The 18,766-nt window shown below is 41.4% G+C and overlaps 1 protein-coding gene across 1 annotated transcript in view; it reads right to left on the reverse strand.

Annotated features, from left to right (window-relative positions):
- The window catches only part of EGF (epidermal growth factor), a 529,267-nt gene that overhangs the window by 232,619 nt on the left and 277,882 nt on the right, over positions 1–18,766 (reverse strand). Inside the window, exons 11-12 of the mRNA XM_086961608.1 lie at positions 10,013–10,161; positions 9,350–9,454 (exon numbers count right to left, since the gene is read on the reverse strand). Coding sequence (XP_086817734.1) covers positions 9,350–9,454; positions 10,013–10,161 — 254 coding nt within the window. The remainder of the gene's footprint in view (positions 1–9,349; positions 9,455–10,012; positions 10,162–18,766) is intronic.

Here is an 18,766-nt window from a genome sequence, read left to right on the forward strand (position 1 = left end):
CTAAACATGAGAAACCTTTGAAAATTGCAGTCACCTGCATGTGGACTTAAAAGATTACAATGAAAGAGTGAATGGAAAATGAAATTTAAAGGAGCGAATTTGCGTAAAAAGTTCAAAAGGAAAATGAATATTTGCAAATGCAGGATGGGCAGTGCCACTGGTTTGGGGTTAAAAGACAACCCCATCATGATTGTGTTTAGTTATAACGTGCAGTTTGGGCTAGGCACGTCACCAGTGTAAATGCACGCATATAGGATGGACTTTGAGAGTTAACGGGAGAAACCTTGACAGAGAAGGGGGAGTGCAACCCGATCATTTATGATGTTGAAATACAACCACTGCCAAATGTTGTAAGTAGAGGGACAAAGTCTACCCTGGATATAAATTAACAATTTAAAGCCTGAGCAACAATTGTAGAAGTAAAGGCACATATAAAGTCTCAATTCCCCGATGGGTTAAATTTTTTCTTTTTATTCCATTTTCACAGCATCCTCAATGGTCACATTTCTTGTTGTATGCTGTCCAAAACCACAGGATAACCACAAGATTGCCAACATGTGTTTCGTCTATCAGGCAAATCAGCCAAAAACTTCGTCAGGGCTAAAACAAATATAAGGTAGCCTTGGTATAACATAAACCACCCTTAATTGTTTAGTCAAGCAAGACTTACAGCATGGTGTAAGCAAAACTTCCCTACTCAGCGCTGTCAGTACAGCTTCATCTAGTAACATCTCAGTAACAGGCGAGGTAGGTAATTTGAAAACGGCATCTAGTGCACCAATGGGAAACAATTTTTTACGTGAGGTCCAAAGAATTTGCATAGGGAACAAGCAAAACAATATAAAACAGAGAGAGGATATGCAAGGAAGAGAAAGAGAGGATGTAGGGTGAGAGGAAAATCCAGGCATAAGAGAAAGGATGAACACACATTTGTGGAGCAAAGGCCAAGCAATGAATAACGCAGGAAGGGAGATTCAATTCATTATTTGTCTGGTATTTCCCTCTCTAATGGCATAATTTCTGTTTTGAGCAAGCTGATTCTCACTGGTGGCCCTGCGAATCCCTGGAATTCCAACTTTTGTCCGCAGTCACTGGGCTGCCCTCCATCTCTTTTCAGCTCGGTTAAAAGTTTGGGAATTGTGATTAGCAATGATTAGCAATGACCTCACGATGAAGGCACAGATAAGCACTGTGGCCAATGCTTGTTTCTTTCATCCCCGGAGAATCTGCAAAATAAGCAGATATTTAACCACCGAGGCTAGGCTCAAGTTATACTCGCTCTGGTTATGTCACGTATTGATTATGCCAACTCTCTGTATACTGGCATTCCAGCCTACCAACTACAGAGGCTTAAATTAGTGCAGAACCAAGCCGCCAGGCTTGTCTATGGTCAACCAAAATCTCACCCTGTAAAACCTCTGTTGAAAAAGCTACATTGGCTTCCAGTCACCCAACGCTGCCTTTTTAAACTTGGCTGCACAATTTATAAAGCCCTTTCTGCCCGTGGCCCGGCTTTCATCGTATCTAAAGTACGGCGCTATGTCCCTTCCCGTGACTTACGGTCAGCAAATGTGAACCTGCTGACTCCTTGTCCATACAAATGCAAAAAACAAGGAGGTTTAAGATTTTCGTTCCTGGAACCACAATTTTGGAACTCTCTTCCCCCCGAATTGCGACTGTCCACTTCTTACAGTCAGTTTAGAAAGTCTCTCAAAACTTGGTTATTTGTTCAGGCTTATATTTGAAAGTTTATTTACTGTCACAGTAACTGATTGACTCCGCTTAGCGCCAAGAAACCGCTGGTGAACGTGCACTTTATAAATTATTTTTAACATAACATCTCAAACTGAAGACATTTTTTGCTTCTAGTATTCCTGTTAATAAACAATCTGCATCTGAAGTTATTGTGGGTGACATTTCTATACAAGCCATTCGGGATACAGCATTACTGTTGTCTATTACTGAAAATGAACAAGATCCCATTACTATGTACAAGGTTCTGCAGGACCTTGAATGTAGCACTGATCTTAGAGTGGATAGTGGCCTTAGCTCCTTGGACGCTCATGACGAGCTCAGCTCGTCATGATGTACACCTCCATACACTCATGACGAGCTGAGCTCGTCATGAACAGTGGGGTATCTCAAGTGCCAGCACAGGAGGAAAATAACACTAGCATCGATGGTGTTAGACCCAGGTTGAAATGGACGCCACAACTTTCGAGTGGTAATAACATTGATGCATTTCACAAGGTCATTAATAATGAACTTGACAAATGTGAAGCTCTTATGAATCGTCACAAAATAATGCCACATGTAGACAACCTTAAATCTTCTGAACATGTTGCCCTTAAACAACTTATGTCAAATAATGAGATTATCATAAGAGAAGCCGATAAGGGTGGCAACATTGTGATTATGGATAAAGAATACTATGAGTGGGGAAATCATGTGTCTATTGAATAATGTACAATGTTACAAGAGATTGTCCTCTAATCCTGTATTTAAAATCACCAAATTGATTAATGAACAGCTTTAATTATGGTTTACTACAGGATTGTTGAATGAAGATGAATATAGATATTTATTGATAGATAGACCTCTTCATCCATGCCTATATGCATTGCCTAAGATCCATAAGAATGCCACGAGGCCACCAGGGAGGCCAATAGTGTCTGGAATAGGCGGACCAACTGAGGAAATTCCAGAATTTGTTGTTACTTATTTGCAACCGTATGTAAGTAACCTACCTTCTACAATAAGAGACACCAAGCATATCCTTAACATCTTAATGGATATTCCTTAGGATAAGTCCATGATTCTGGTGACGCTTGATGTTGTCTCTCTTTATACCAATATTTTACATCAACATGGTATTGAATCATTACGTCATTTCCTCGAAAGATACCAGTGGAGTTGTTGGAACATTCTGAAATGTTAATAACTATGGCACAGATGATTTTGGAACATAATGTCTTCCTGTTCAAAACTGATTGGTATCCACATACCTGTGGGACTGCGGATGGGCTCCAGATTTTCTCCGTCCTTTGCCTGTCCCTTCATGGGGTGGTTCGAGGCGACGCATGTCTAGGGCCGATCCGGGGCCCAATAGCATGACTACATCATGTATTTTGGCAGATACATAGATGACTGCCTATTAATATGGACGGGCAGTTTTGGTGACCTGCACCGTTTCTTTGATTATTTAAATAATAACAGCTATAATATGACATTTACTATGTCCTTCAGTTTGGACATAATCTTTTTCTTGGACGTAGAACTATATGTGGAAAGTGATAAAATCAATTGTAGGATGCATAGGAAAGAGACAGCGTGCAATTCCCTACTGCATGCATACAGTGACCATCCCAAGATACAAATTAATTCAATACCTTTTGGTGAATTTTTTAGGGCACACAGGAACTGTTCAAATGATGTGGATTTTCAAGGTTGCTCAGATGACATGGAACTTAGATTCTTGGCATGAGGGTATGGCAGAAGAGTCATTACCAAAGCTGAAAGGCGAGCACATACACTCACTAAGACAGATACTCTTAAATCACGACCTACTAAAACAGGGTACAAACTGCTTCCAATAAGAATGGTGACCAATTACCATCCTTGGTCTTATAAAGTTTTTAACATCTTGAAACGTCATTGGCATCTACTTACATCAGACCCACAATTGCAAAAACATGTAACCAAGGACTCCTAAATGCCTTCTGTGAATTCCAAAAGTCTTAAAGTTAGGATTTTTCCCAGTTTAGGAGTAGTAAAGTTAGGACTCCTAACTTTAGGACTCCTAAATGACTTCCGTGAATACCGAAAGTCTTAAAGTTAGGATTTTTCCCAGTTTAGGAGTAGTAAAGTTAGGACTCCTAACTTTAGGACTCCTAAATGACTTCCGTGAATACCGAAAGTCTTAAAGTTAGTATTTTTCCCAGTTTAGTAGTAGTAAAGTTAGGACTCCTAACTTTAGGACTCCTAAATGCCTTCTGTGAATACCGAAAGTCTTAAAGTTAGGATTTTTCCCAGTTTAGGAGTAGTAAAGTTAGGACTCCTAACTTTAAGACTCCTAAATGTCTTCTGTGAATACCGAAAGTCAGGATTTTTCCCAGTTTAGGAGTACTAAAGTTAGAACTCTTAACTTTAAGACTCCTAAATGCCTTCTGTGAGTACCGAAAGTCGTAAAGTTAGGATTTTTCCCAGGTTAGTAGTAGTAAAGTTAGGACTCCTAACTTTAGGACTCCTAAATGACTTCTTTGAATACCGAAACGAGTAAGTGCCTTCTGTGAATACCAAAAGTCTTAAAGTTAGGATTTTTCTCAGTTTAGGAGTAGTAAAGTTAGGGCTCCTAACTTTAGGACTCCTAAATGACTTCCGTGAATACCGAAAGTCTTAAAGTTAGGATTTTGCCCAGTTTAGGAGTAGTAAAGTTAGGACTCCTAACTTTAAGACTCCTAAATGCCTTCTGTGAATACCGAAAGTCAGGATTTTTCCCAGTTTAGGAGTACTAAAGTTAGGACTCTTAACTTTAAGACTCCAAAAAGCCTTGTGTGAATACCGAAAGTCGTAAAGTTAGGATTTTTCCAAGTTTAGTAGTAGTAAAGTTAGGACTCCTAACTTTAGGACTCCTAAATGACTTCTTTGAATACCGAAACGAGTAAGTGCCTTCTGTGAATACCAAAATGAGTAAGTGCCTTCGGTGAATACCAAAATGGTAGTAAGTTTAGGATTTTGTCTTAAGTTAGTTCTGTGAATCGGGCCCTCTTCCATTGTAAAAATCCTAGAAACATTTGTCTGTTGTTGAAAAAATAGAGTGTCAGGACCTTGGCAGAATGGAATATGATAGTCTCATATCTATATCTGAAGAAGTACACGTTGAAAGCAATGGCCCTGATTAGATTTAGGGCCTGATTTAGATCATGGCGGATGGGTTAACCCATCACAATAATAACTGATATCGGCTGAAATATAATAGGATTTATATTTCAGTGGACGGAATATACATCACGTTGTCACAGAGTAACCTGTCTGCCAAGATCTAAGTCAGGCCCTTAGTCATCTAGGGCCCGATGTAGGTAGCCCTTTACCGATCGGAAACGGCCGAAAATACCGATTTTCGGCCGTTTACGACCGGTAAAGGGCTATGGAGATGTAGGGGCACCAAAAATGGACATATTCGGTAATTTTACCGAATCAGTATTTTTACCAAATCGGTAAAATGACAGAATCGGTAAATTTACAGATTCTGTGAATTTTACCGAATCGGTAAATTTACCATTCGGTAAAAATACCGAATATGTAATTTGAGATGTAGGTAGCATGTCTAACAGTGCTACAGGGCATTAAGAATTCGGTATTTACCATGCAATACAATTGCATGGTAAATTACGAATTCATGTGCACATGCACATCTGCGCATGTACACCTGTGCCATGTGGCACACAGACATGCCCTAAGGGCATGTCTGTGTGCCACATGGCACAAAAGCCAGTTACAGGGGTGCAACAGGGTGTCAAAGTGACACCCTGTCCCCCTTAGCAATTCGGTATTTTTACTGATTCGGTAAATACCGAATCGGTATTTGCTATTGAATCCTATGGGCTTCAAGGCCCATAGGATTCAATAGTAAATACCGATTCGGTATTTACCGAATCGGTAAATACCGAATCTTACCGATTCGGTAAAAAATACCGAATTTTTCCCTACATGTCATTTACCGATTTCTGAATACCGAATCGGTAAAATTCGGTATTTAAAAATCGGTAAATTACATTTACCTACATCTGGCCCTTAGATCCTACAGAATCCATGCCTATTTAAATTCTGGCTTCACTTCAAAACTTCATTTGAACCTCTAAGGCAATGCACAGAGATAAGAACCACACCAATCTCTGTTAATGTCTTCTAGTGCTTCTTGGTGGCATTGACTTACTGATGATAATTCATTTGCTGATGATATCTAGATATTCTGTTTCTCTTCTGGAGGGTGCATATTTGCTCTCTATTTTTTTATCCTTGCCGTGTGCATTGCCTGCATTTTTTAAGCTAAACTTGTTGGAGATTCAAGAACTCGCAATTATAAATACATGCGGGGACATGCAGCACTTGTAGCTGCAGTATCACTGGCTATTGTTGGGTAGATCTTGTGTACTTTCATTCTTTCCTCTGTAGCTCTGGCCCTGCAGGTTAATCTGGCAATGAAGGCATTTTTTTCCACTTAAAATGATGTTTCCAAAGCATAACATAAACTTAAATTATTTGTGGATGTAGCTATCTTAATCAACTGGAAGATCTAGGACTGTTTGGCTTAAAGATGTGTTGAGGTTAAAAATTTAGGGGCATATCAACAAGAGGGCGTTAAAAAATTATCGCAGTTTTTGCTGCCGTTTTCGGCCAAAAAGCGGCGATAATTCTAACGCCCTATTAGCAAGGACACGCTAACATGTGAATCCATGCTTCTTCGCCCTTTCCCTCAACGTCCAGCTTTGCATCTCTAATGAAATGCACCAATCAGATTGCACAAGTAAATCTGGCGAGAGTTCATGATAATATTAAGTTCTCTAATAAAAGGTTCAGAGATTCTAAACACACTCAAATGAAACTTCAAAGGGACAAAGGAGTGCTGTGTGTTAGCAAAACAACCTGGTTTTGACAAATGGGACCTCATCGATCTCTCCAAGGTCGGTGATTTATGGGCGAGAGGGAGGACTATACCCTTTAGAGACCTTTAGAGACCTTCACAGAGACTGTAAACTTGACTCAGGAGAAACGTTTTGATACCTCCAGGTAGGAAGCACATTGCAAAAGGCCATTGCTAGCGGCACGGAACTCCCCTCTAGAAGATAGGCTCCTGGCTGACTATTTAAAAGAGGAACATTACCACTAACATATAGGAAGATACTAATCAATTCCCCTGACATCCTAGGGAAAATACGTGCCAAATGGGTGGATGACATTGGAAACAAAAGTGACAAGGGGTGGCAGGAGGCGCTGGTGTCCCCCCTGGAGGTGGCCATACGCTCTCGATTTAGATTAATACAACTAAAGATCTTACATAGAGGATACTATATAAGTATGACACTAGTTAAAATGGGCATCTCCAACTCACCACTGTGCCCCAGGATGTGTGGTCAGATGGGAACAATTCATAAATACTGGGGCAAAATAATACCAAGAATGCTAACACTGTGCGGAAAGGAAGTAGTGGCCTTGCCCCAATGGTGTCTCCTAAATATATGGGAGAAAACGGACCTCACGGCTAGAGAAAGAACCTGGGTCACCCTAAGTTTTATGATTGCAAAACACAACATCATGAGGACATGGAAGGGGGTGACTGGGCCTTATTTATCAAGACTGGGAGGCTGATATGGATTGGTGTATGCAGGCGGAAAGGGTGATTTATGAAGGAAGAGGCTGTCCGCAAAAGTGGTCTAAGATCTGGGGGGATGGAATAAAAGTGAGGATTTGTTATGCATGCCGGTCAATGGATTTTCCTCACATGTGGAGCAGTAGGGGCAGAGAAGCACCAGATATACAATCGATAAAGGTGGTAATATTAAAACTGATGTCTGTCTTGCAATGTGTAAGAATCAAAACTGTGAACATGTACAGAATAGAAGGTTGTTTATTGTATTCGCTTTGCGACCAATTTTCAATAAAAAAGATTTTTTTTAAAGGAAGGTCTGTGTATGGCTGGGAAAAACATGAGCGTGAGAAGCAGGAATACAAGAATATAGAAGAGTATTGGTATTTTGTACATTTAATGATCATGGTAATGCACATGGAATGTTTCCCAACCAGAATATTGAGATTTTACTATTGTTGTGTCAAAATATGATTGCTAAAATATAAACTACGACAACATCATGAAAGTAAGTATATTAAGCTAAATATAGATGTACTGTTTTTAACTCCACAGACATGTACGTTGACAATATCTATAAAACTTCAAGGTACTTTGATGTGGAGTTAAGAATAGCAAATCTACACTTACCTATAAATTTCCCCCTTTATGATATAATGATAATCAATATTTTGATGTGTTGATATTTTTGTCCTCGATGTTTTGACCTACAACCCAATACTGCAGTAAGATAGCACAGTGGTTTAATATTCCTGTTGCAAAGCTTTTTAAGGACACAAAAAGGGGCCATGGGTCCGGATTACAAGGAGGTCATCAAAGTGTCTGAATGTGTTCAACCAAGCACAGTGGGGGGTTTCCCTTTACAGGATGGAACCCCTCACACACCAGAGGTGTAATGCTTCATCATAGGGGTGCCTCCTCATGTGTAAGACCCTGTCTTCACGTGGGCTACAACCACCTCTCAAGGGAGGAGTTCAGGGATGTTTTATTGAGTCAGTCAGGGTGTACTAAACCCCTATGTGAGACTGGCGTGTGTGCAAAAAGGAAAGAGTGCAGTGCTGTGATGTGAAAGTCTAAAACTGGCTACAGGGTTAGCTGTATAGTAACTTTATTCAGCTACCCGGCATCAGGATTAAAACAGTGAGTGGCTGATAACACAAGTGCTGACATTAGCGACAAATGTGTATATCATTAGACCAACATGTTTCGGCCAAGAAGACCTATACTAGTGTCACGGCATTCTTGTTACACCATTTTTTTGTTTTAGGATATGACTGTAACATGCTACTTAATTTACAATTGAATGCAACATGGTAATTTCTATAAGTACGTTATCCACTAACAGGTTTTCAACGATTTAATCAAATTCTTATAGTTGTACCTTTCGTACAGAGTGATCAAAATAATTCTTTCCACCCTTATCGCCTTTTGCTCAATTAATGAATTGGTTTGACTTTCGTACCTTGTGAACGTTTACAAAAAGATGAAAATAATCTTTATTTGACGAAATTCATCTGTAAATTCAGCAGTGTGTTGAATGCCTAAGTACTTTATCATAGTATTTTCACAGGTGATCAGTCAAGATAAAATGAAGGTGTTGGGGAGAAGTAAACTTCCATTGACAGTAAATTGGTAATAGGAGAAATAATGGTCAGAAGCTAAACACTGTATAGAGCCTGCATTAGTTACCCATGTGCTGAAGCCAATCAAGGAATTTTGGAACACATTTAGATAAAAACAGTAGGCGTTGTCTGCCAATTTCCAAACCAGGGTCTCAGTAATTGTAGTAATTTGAGCTCTAACTGTAAAATTTTAGTCAACTCAGGTTCGGCTTTGCTTCAGAAAATTCGATTCTATGTTTGTTGTCATTATGACCAATAACTAATCGAGTTCTCGTCTTCCCCGTATCCACAATCATTGACGAAGAAATGAAGAGCAGGGTTACCAATGCCTTCTGAGAAAAGGATCTCAATTACATCTTACTTTGCCTGTGGGTGCACAGCTATCCCTCTTGGCTTCTGAGTGCCTTCTTTGATGATCATTTGTCGCTGTGATCCATTCAGTTCGCACCTTTCAATAGTGGACCTCCTGCAAAATATAAAGTATTGGGTAGATGCTTTGTTATTGATACATTGGAGCAATGTCTGACTAAATGCAGATATTAGTGAATTAAACAAAACGGTCTGAAAAATGGATGAACACATAAAAAACAGACTAATCGTGAATTCCAATTCACTTACTTTTCCATTCTTTTCCATAGCAAACAAAAGCTTGTTATTTAACAGAGAATCAGAGGCCCTCACAATGAGTGGGTCAATCTATGCACAAATGTGTTTTTGTTCAAGGTTCGGAATTTTGAGGACTGCAAAATTTAGCAAACCCCTGAAATGTTTCCTTGGTGACTTTTGACGTCTCAGACCTGCTGTAATATTTTAGCTGAAAAACAAGTTGTATGTTCCATGACATGATAAATTTGATTTGAAAAACATTTAACATGTAATTCCCTATTTTCTAGAGGAAAACTCACACTAGGGGTTACCTCCAGCACAGTGTTGGTACTAACAAGGTGCAGAAAATATGACACCATCATATCCTAGCCCACTCATAATCATGATCAATGGCATAAATGTGGTGAGGTGCACATACCCATTGTCAGTCCAATAGAGTTTGCGATTTATCCAGTCTACAACAAGCCCTTCAGGTGTATTTAAATGCTCCTGAATCACTCTTTCACGCTCTGAACCATCTAGATTGGCACGTTCTATCCATTTCAGACCTGCATGGGCGAAGTAAATCTAAGAAAACAGAAAAAAAAGTCAAACACTGTGCGACATGGCAAATCCTGACAATATCAAACTGTGTTGAGGGGGGAGAGTGTGTGTGTGTGTGTGCGTGTGTGTGAGACACATGTGCATGCGCGTCCGCACATTTGTGTTCTCCTAGTTGGTAATCCACTGGAGCCTTCAATTTCTTCATCAGTGTCTTCCTTATGAGGTGCCACACTAAGCTAATTTTTCAGCTTTTGCCTTTCTGTTACCTGGACATTATTAATTAAAGTGAAGCTTCTAGTTTAGAAGGTGAATATCAGGTACCCTATGGATGCATATTCTTCAACAAAGATTGTTGTGTGTTTTCTACCAATATTGGATCTTGTAGTTTCACAGAGTTTTGTGTAACAATATCTGACATCTAGTACTGCAACACGCAAATACCTAAAATATGATGAAGAATGTGGTTGTGGTTCATAAGCTCCTGGCACATTTTTGAATGATTAATATCACCAGAGAAAACCCCAAAATGAATCCGACATCTATAACTTTTTGTTACAGACAGACAAAAGGTAACCTGTACTATAGCAGGTGAACTGGCAGCCAATATTTCTACTTCTAGGCTAATGGCAGCCTGTAAGATGCCTTTGGTACACATCAAGCAATATGTGGAAGACCTACCAGACTGGGGAAAGGAATGGATCTTGAATGCGGCTACTAGTGTCTTGCTTTCATTGATCTAGAACTGCTCCTGTTGGGACCAGAATGTCCCCTAGATGATTTTGCGAGCCTGCACATCTACCCTCATCTACCCAAGAGTCAATCTCTGGCATGTTTTTGACATGAGCTTATCCTCAGTACACATGACCATCATGTGTGCATGATGCAGGTTGATTTGGATAGGACCAAGAGACCCAGTGCTTGGTTCTATGATCTGGAGGGGTGCACCATGTGTGCCTTTCATAGTGAGCATGACCACCATCAGCTCACCAAATTATATGAGACAAGCAGTGATGATAGAGTGTTAATTGATAATGGCAAGACAGATCTTTTCATACCAGTTGCCATGGAAAATTAGACAGCCTAATAACCTTGCTAGTACCAAAGTTCTGTCCAGTCTTAGGTAACTGGGTCCTTGGATACCTTCTACCTGGGACTTGGATACCTTCTTTGTATGTCAATGGTGCACATGTATATAGAACTGGTGTTCATGGTAGGATGAACCAGTTTCTGGATTATGATGTATTATAAGCTCAGTGGGTTCCATCATGAATTTCCACTGATAACATACTGCACAAATAGAGGTTGAAGGTAGCTTGCCAGATCAGCATTGTGTATTGCTAGAATTCCTGAAACCTTTGCGAAGAGTTGAACTCCAAAGCGCGGAAGGAAAGGAGACTGCTGTCTCTTTAGATTTCAAATGCCATCTTTCTAACTATCTGCAATTGTACCTTTCCAGTGTTACCCCCATTAGTTTGGTTAAGACTGTTCGGAGTCTGAAAACCGATTGGAAGTGCAAGGTAAGCCTATTAATGGGGCTTGTCTCTTCCTCCCCTGAAGTTATTCCTCCCAAAAGGTTGATAGGTGTGAGGACTTCATTCCCCCATATGGTGTTTTTGGCTTTCTGCCTGTGGAGACTCACACACACTGACCGCCATCATCTTAGGAGAAAGAGTGTGACTAATCTGTTTGAGAATGGCTGCACAAAGTGGCAGAACACTATTATTGAATCGAAAATCTACACCAATGAAATACACAAGGTCTGTTTGCAAGACTATTATGAGAGATGTGTCTAAGACTTCTCCTTAACCAGTGAAGGGGACACCCAGCAGGCTGTTCAAAGATGTTCTGAGTTCCAGGGCTCATGGCTTTAACATCTAGCATCCCTGTCACATAAAGGAACATTGCCTGGATGTTCTGCATCATTCTGAGGGAAGCATGCCATGGATCTACATTGAAAAGGAGTATGCAGGTCTGCTGAGATGGGTAATTTGCACAAGGAGTCTTCTGAAGGGAGAAGCTCAGCCAGGGCCGGTCCTAGGATTTTCGGGGTCCTGGGCAAAAAGGGAATGTGCGTGACCCCTGAAATTTACATAAGTGATACCTTCTGATCTCGGGGAAGCTGCTTTGTGCAGACTCCAACTGGGCTGCAGCTCTTCCTCTCAGCCACCCAAGCATCTCTTGTACAGCCCATTTCGGACTGAAGGTGTGAGAATTCCTGGGGGTTGAGTTAAACCTGTGTGGGCTAAAGTGCTGACAATGGGCGCCCTGCGGAGTCTCTGAATGGGCAGCCCGAGAGGTGTCCCCCTTCCCTTAGCCTTCCCACAACATCCCTTAGAGGCCCCAGGAGGGGGGGTCCTCCCATGAGCCCAATTGTAAAGAGACGCATTTCCTTCACTTTGGACTGGTGGGGTGTTGTCATTGTGTGGGCCCCATCCTGGTAGGCAGAGTGCGAGGTCCTTGGCAGCTGCCCTCACTGCCCATGCCTAGCGCCGGCACTGAGCTCAGCCATTGCTGCCTGGGGGAGAGGTGCCCAGAGAAGCTGATTAACCTCAGGAAATAAAGCGAGAAAGATGGAGAGCAATGCTGCAAACAGACTGTGGCGAGCTCCTGCTGCTTGGTGTGTGTCCCTGGTAGCCTCCCTTCCAATGGGCGCTGCACCAAAAAAAATTAAATTCTTGCTGCTGTGGACTGAACTGTGCTGCAGTGCTAACAAGTATGCCCTGTGAACAATGACCTAACCAATGTACCTGCGGGATCCTAGGTCTGAGGCTAGTAACAACTGTTGTTCCACTACCTACTCCTACCTCACCTTTCTCCAGTGATCTGACATCAGGGTATGATTGTGCATGAGAAGCTGACTTCAAGAATCACAACAACTTGACAGCCTGGCCGTAACCCTTCTCAACCTGTTGGAGGCCGCCAGGAAAAAGCAGGCACCTATTCCGTCGTCTGTTAATTACCCACCCCCCAACCCCCACCCCTCCCCACTGCTCATACCTGAACCCGCTGCGTCTGAATGTAGCTATTGCATCTCACATATTGTCTTTCTATAGAACTGCGTAGTGGTAGAATAACATACATTTTCTTGTTAACCCCTTGCATGCTTGTGACGGAACCGCTCGGTCACAAGCCTCGGGTGAGCTGTGCTAGTGACGGAACGGTTCCGTCACGGCCCGCTCGGCGCGCCTGCGCGGCGCTGATTTCGGGCCTGTGCGACGCGTTCCATTGAGCGGGCACGTTCGTGACGGAACCGTTCCATCACAAGCACAGCTCACCCGCGAGCCGTGACGGCCGTCACAAGCACGGGACCGCCGCGCGACCTCCCCACCCCCTTAGCGCTGCGGCAGTTCTGAGTATTTATCCATAATGCAGCCACCAATAGTATCCGTCTCATCCCCTTGATACAAAGCCTGAAGGCTGTACTTGGGGCTCAGTTATTAATGCCGCCAGGGGAACGGCGACACGTCATGAATGGTAAACGTATTCAATAATCTCGACTGAGGCCCATAGGTCTGTGTATTCCATGGCCACAAAAGCTCTTTTGAGAGCACCTCACACCCCTTATTTCCTTCCAATAGTAATAAGAAAGAAGCATCTCTTTTTGGAGCGCATCTTAGTTGCAGTGGAAAGGGGTTAGTACATTAATTTCATTTTAGCTGCCAAATGCCTGCCCCCTCACTGCTATGGGTATACTTGCATATCTGGTGGAGCTTGAGTGCCCCCTGGCAGTGTTTATACCATTACTTGGATCTTGTTCTTCCACCTGTCATTGGTGGCTTCCAGGCAAAAGGAGGGGAAATACCACCTTTGAGCCAAACGATCTCATGCTCTATTTGTGTCTTATTTCCTATGATAATTCACCTAATCAATTTCATTTTACTTGGCTAGGTGTTGTGAATTAAGATGCCTAATATGACTTGTGAGTTTTGTATATTTATATCTTCACATCTCCTTCCTCATTGCCTCTAAAATAGTAGGAGCTTTCTCTAAAAAAACTTCCCTTTCTTTCTCTCTCTCTCTATTAATGCCTTTCTTATTGGACCTTTGTCAGCTACCCCACTCATCCAGTTTCATACTTCCTCATTTTTATCATTTTAATTCGTTTTCTGTAAATAGTCTATGTAATTTTAGCCATCTAACGACCTCCCTCCAAAATGATGTAATTACATATCCCATTTAGCAGAGGTCATGTTTCTATTTTTAGTAACAAATCAAATCAGACGTGTAGTCGAGACTAATGAAATAAGTAATCAATTATTGTGAATGAGTAATGTTTAGGTGTAAAATGTGTATCCCTTTTTCCTAGAGTGGATATCCTGCCAGGCATCATCAGCACTGCTAAATAATGCACTATGGCTATCTTTAAAATGTGTGCCCTTTAAGAGGTGCACTCCCTTTCTTAAGACAGTCTTATCTTTCCCTTGGTTAAAGTCTATTGCCTGGCCTTATCTCACCCAGTATAAACACTGATATCTCCCATTTGTCCAATTTAAAGATCACAATTTTCCCTCGATTTGGACAGCATATGGGCATCTATAGGTGACAGAGGTCTCATCTACCCCATTTTACAGTAATATAGAATGTGTCCTGTGGTCTTGATGTACAGTCTTTACCTTAAAAAGAAACTTGCTATTCAATAAAATTGCTGCCCCCACCTTTATGCATTCTTCTAGGATCTATTTGCTGGAACAAAAGGGTGAATTCAGTCTTGTCACAATCGGCATAGCTAATCTGAGTGCTCAGTATACTTGTGCACACTCACCATACAACTCTGAATCTTGTAATAGCCAAGCTCTTCACTTCTCATGTCTGAGATATGCAATGCCTACTAAGCTTTTTAATATTTTATCCTTTTAAATATTTAGAAGTTTTTATATTTATGTGTATAGAAATATTTCTATATTGATAAATTCTAATGAATTGTAAATGTTTTATATGTGCTTTTATGGTCTTGTGAGGCCGGAATAAAGTATCTTTTGACTTGGCTTCTCTGCAACACACCAGGGGGCATATTACCAAGCAATAGCGATAATTATCGCTATTGCTTGGTTAGCGTGAAAAATTTACTGCTGAGCTGCGGCGATTTTTACCGTAAATAAACCTTGGTATTACCAAGGTTTATCGCAAATGCGATAAAAATCGCCGCAATGCATGAATATCGCTGAAAAGACAGCGATATTCATGCATTACCGAGCTAATGGTCTTAGCCATGTTATCCACCTCCCATTGGATAACATGGCTAAGAACTGCTCAGGGGCAGGTGTTAGCTTTTGGAGATATTCGCTCTTAGCCCGAATATCTCCAAAAGTTGGTAATAGGAGATAGCGATGGTAGCGACTGTTTCCAGTTGCTAACATCTTGGCACGCCCACTTTGCATGTCATTAGCGATAAATATCACTGACATGCAAAGTGGGGCCCAAGATGGTCGCTATCTCCTACTAGCTGTCGCTAACTGGTGTTAGCGACAGCTAGGTAATAGGGAGATAATTTTATCTCCGCTTTCTTGGCTTTTAAAGCCAAAAAAGTGGAGATAAACCCCCTTGATAATATGCCCCCGGTCTTATATGAGTTTTTGGTATTTTAGGACATTAGTGGCGTCAGTTTGCTGCCCGTAGTGGTCTGTGCCTAAGCCGCACCTGCAGCGGGCGCATGTAAGAGTGGAGGGGGCGCCGCCCCCAAAACTCGAGCTGCCCCCCCCTCGCTATGCCACTGTAGGACATGTATACCTTGCCTTTCCCTACCTTTCAAACCACACCAATACCCGCCTAGCTCTCCACCTGCACCGTTATGAAAGAGCAAAGAAAACGTATGAAGTGAAACAAATTATGAATCCTGCTCAATCAAAAATACTCACTGCTTTTCATTTTTCATTTGACCCTTGTGTTCTTCTAAAAAAATGTACTTCTTTTTCAATCTCCTTCCTTAAGGTTCATGAAGACCTAAATGGCCTTAGAGTAGCACTTAAAAGCTAGCGTTACTCGTGCAAATCAAAATGCCACCCTAAACAATTATAGCCCGACTCAAAAGAAAGTGTAAAAGTATAGGCTGAGCTCTACAGTTCTGCCAGAACATACTGCTACACATATCTCTAGTTCACAAAACAGGTACAATAGTACATCCTGACAGCCATGCCAGGCATGGGTTTATAGATGTATTGTACTACTTATGTAACCTTTTTAATCTGCCTTTTCCCCTGATTTGCCAATTTTTTGCTTTTCTGTTTTTTTTTTCAGGGAAAACATTTTTTCCAGGGAGAAAGTCCATGCACTTCCACTAACTGCCACCATTTCCATGGAGATAAGCAGTGGTAGTACATTTTGTGAGCGTCCAAAAATGTAGACGTGTGTGTGGCGTCAACAGACTTACACGGTAAACCACGCCTTGTTCCTTCAACTTCCCACTCTTTGCACCAGATTTACCACTGCACATTTGTCTGCACTTGTGGCAGAGAAATCAACAGTAGTAAAGCCATTTATGCCCATCAGGATTTATTTTGTGAGTTCCTGAGAGGTGTAAATGAAGGCCTATTTAGACTTAAATCTACCCATATTGAATGACATGCGTTTATGAATGAGGACCTGAGCAGTGTAATTTTGATCCCATCCTGAGATACTGTAGAAGTGCACCATAATCATGCATAATCAGCATTCCAATATCTTCTGTGTGATTGATGTTACTAAGAAAAATTGAATATTGTGTATTTAACGTACTCCATGTGAGAATGAATGAGCCTTATAATTGTGTCCATAGTACATGACTAATAAAGGTCTTTGTAATATGTACATATTAATATGTCAGGAGAACTTAATTTTTAATATGTGTCTCACTGTGAAGTTAATAAAATAGAGCGTGTATGTGTAGACTAATGTTTAAACATTTGTGCATGTAACAAGCAATTATATCCATGTTGGTGCGTTTGAAATGACATCTTTGTAATTATTTGAAATGTATTCCTGCATTAAGAAGCTACATTTGCTACGTGTGCAGAAATGTGCATGTATTTGTAACCTGTGCACTGCTAATTTGGCAAGTTTGGGCTTTGAGAACCGTTCAGTTCAAGCTCACTCTTGAAGCTTAGCATGTCATTTGTATTTAACGTTCAATGTAGAATGTTTTGCTTGTATTTTTGTTTCCACTGCAGGTGTGGACAAAGAATAGTTAGCATAGAAGGTTTTGGTTTTCATTAGATAAACAAGGTATAAGAAGACGACGTTTGCCAAGGAGAAACACGGTAATGAGCAAGGAGGCGAGTTCTCATAAAGGAGAAGAATCACCAAGGAAGAATGAAGTTGCAACTTATTGATGTGGGAAAGGTGGTGCAAGTATTCAATTCGTGCCGGCATCATGGAAAAGTATTGGAGAAAGTTACGTGAGATTGTCTACCTTGAATGCAACTAATATTTTATGCTGCAGCTTAGTGAGGGTCAAGAAAGACATGTTAGGGCTTCAGGGGGAGCAAATCTATGCTTTTGCTTGTGTGGCTTTATGCTATGTGATTATTATCAACATCGGGGTAGTTCCTCTGTCAAGGTACATGTCACTAGGAAATCTGAGAATCAGATCTTAATGCCCTCACACACCTGTTAGGGTGTCATGCTTCATCATTGGGCACTCCTCGTCTGGCCGGCGCTGCAATGCCTAACGGGTCTGGGAGCTTCTTTTTTGGAGATCTTTTGATCTGAAGATGCCGTAATGATGAATGCAGGTGAGGGAGTTGCAGAGAGTTTAGTGAGTGAGTGGTGACTTAAAATAGGCTCTGGTAACCTCAAACAACTGATCTAATGAAAAAAGGGTACCAGGACTAGGTAAAAACAGTGGTACTATCTTGTGGTCCTTCGGTACCAGGATAGCTACTAGTTGAAAATGGTCACTAGTATCATGAGGTCAAGATGTTTCGTGCCATGTGTGCCCAATCTTCGGGAGGCACTTCATCAGGACCAAAAGTCAGTTTGTCCCCTATCGGGGCTGAGGGTCCTCTCGATAATCGAGGAGGAATTAATATTGTGTGCCGGTATCCCCTACTAGGGTGCCTGTCAGCGATTCCACCTAAAAAAAGGAGACATAAGACGGAAAGGAAAACAAGCGATGCACATTTCTAAATAAAGTTCAAAGTGTGCCATATAGGTCCAATACCATATATACAGGGGCAGTAGTGTATTTATAAGTCCTACTGAACGGGGTGACGTTTACCTGGTATGTGTTGCACTAAGGTTATCACTCCTTATCATGCAGGGTACAACAGGCATTGGATTTAAAATTAGGAAATAAACAGTGCTTTCGCGCAACAAGTAGAATGAGGGCATCACCATGTTTGTTGAAAATGCTGGCCATGCACATTTCACTTGGAGGATGCTGTCTTATAGGCATTGTAATGACTTACCTCAATTGAGGTTGGGTAATTCTTCTTAAGTGAATTGGAGGGTCCTGACCACAGTTAGGGATCACCTTCATAAGAAATAAGAGGAGAGGCATTCGTAGACACCAATTACAAACATTCTCTCATCAGGAGTGTTATCAGGGGGCAGAGTAGGGAGGAGACCACCCACCCCTCATCCTAAACTTGCAGCTGTTCAATGAGGCCAGGATGGGGTTGTCATATATATTGTCGACCAAGAGATACAGGGATGC

The sequence above is a fragment of the Lissotriton vulgaris genome, chromosome 3_1 (genome assembly GCF_964263255.1).
Source record: "Lissotriton vulgaris chromosome 3_1, aLisVul1.2, whole genome shotgun sequence".
NCBI lineage: Eukaryota > Metazoa > Chordata > Amphibia > Caudata > Salamandridae > Lissotriton > Lissotriton vulgaris.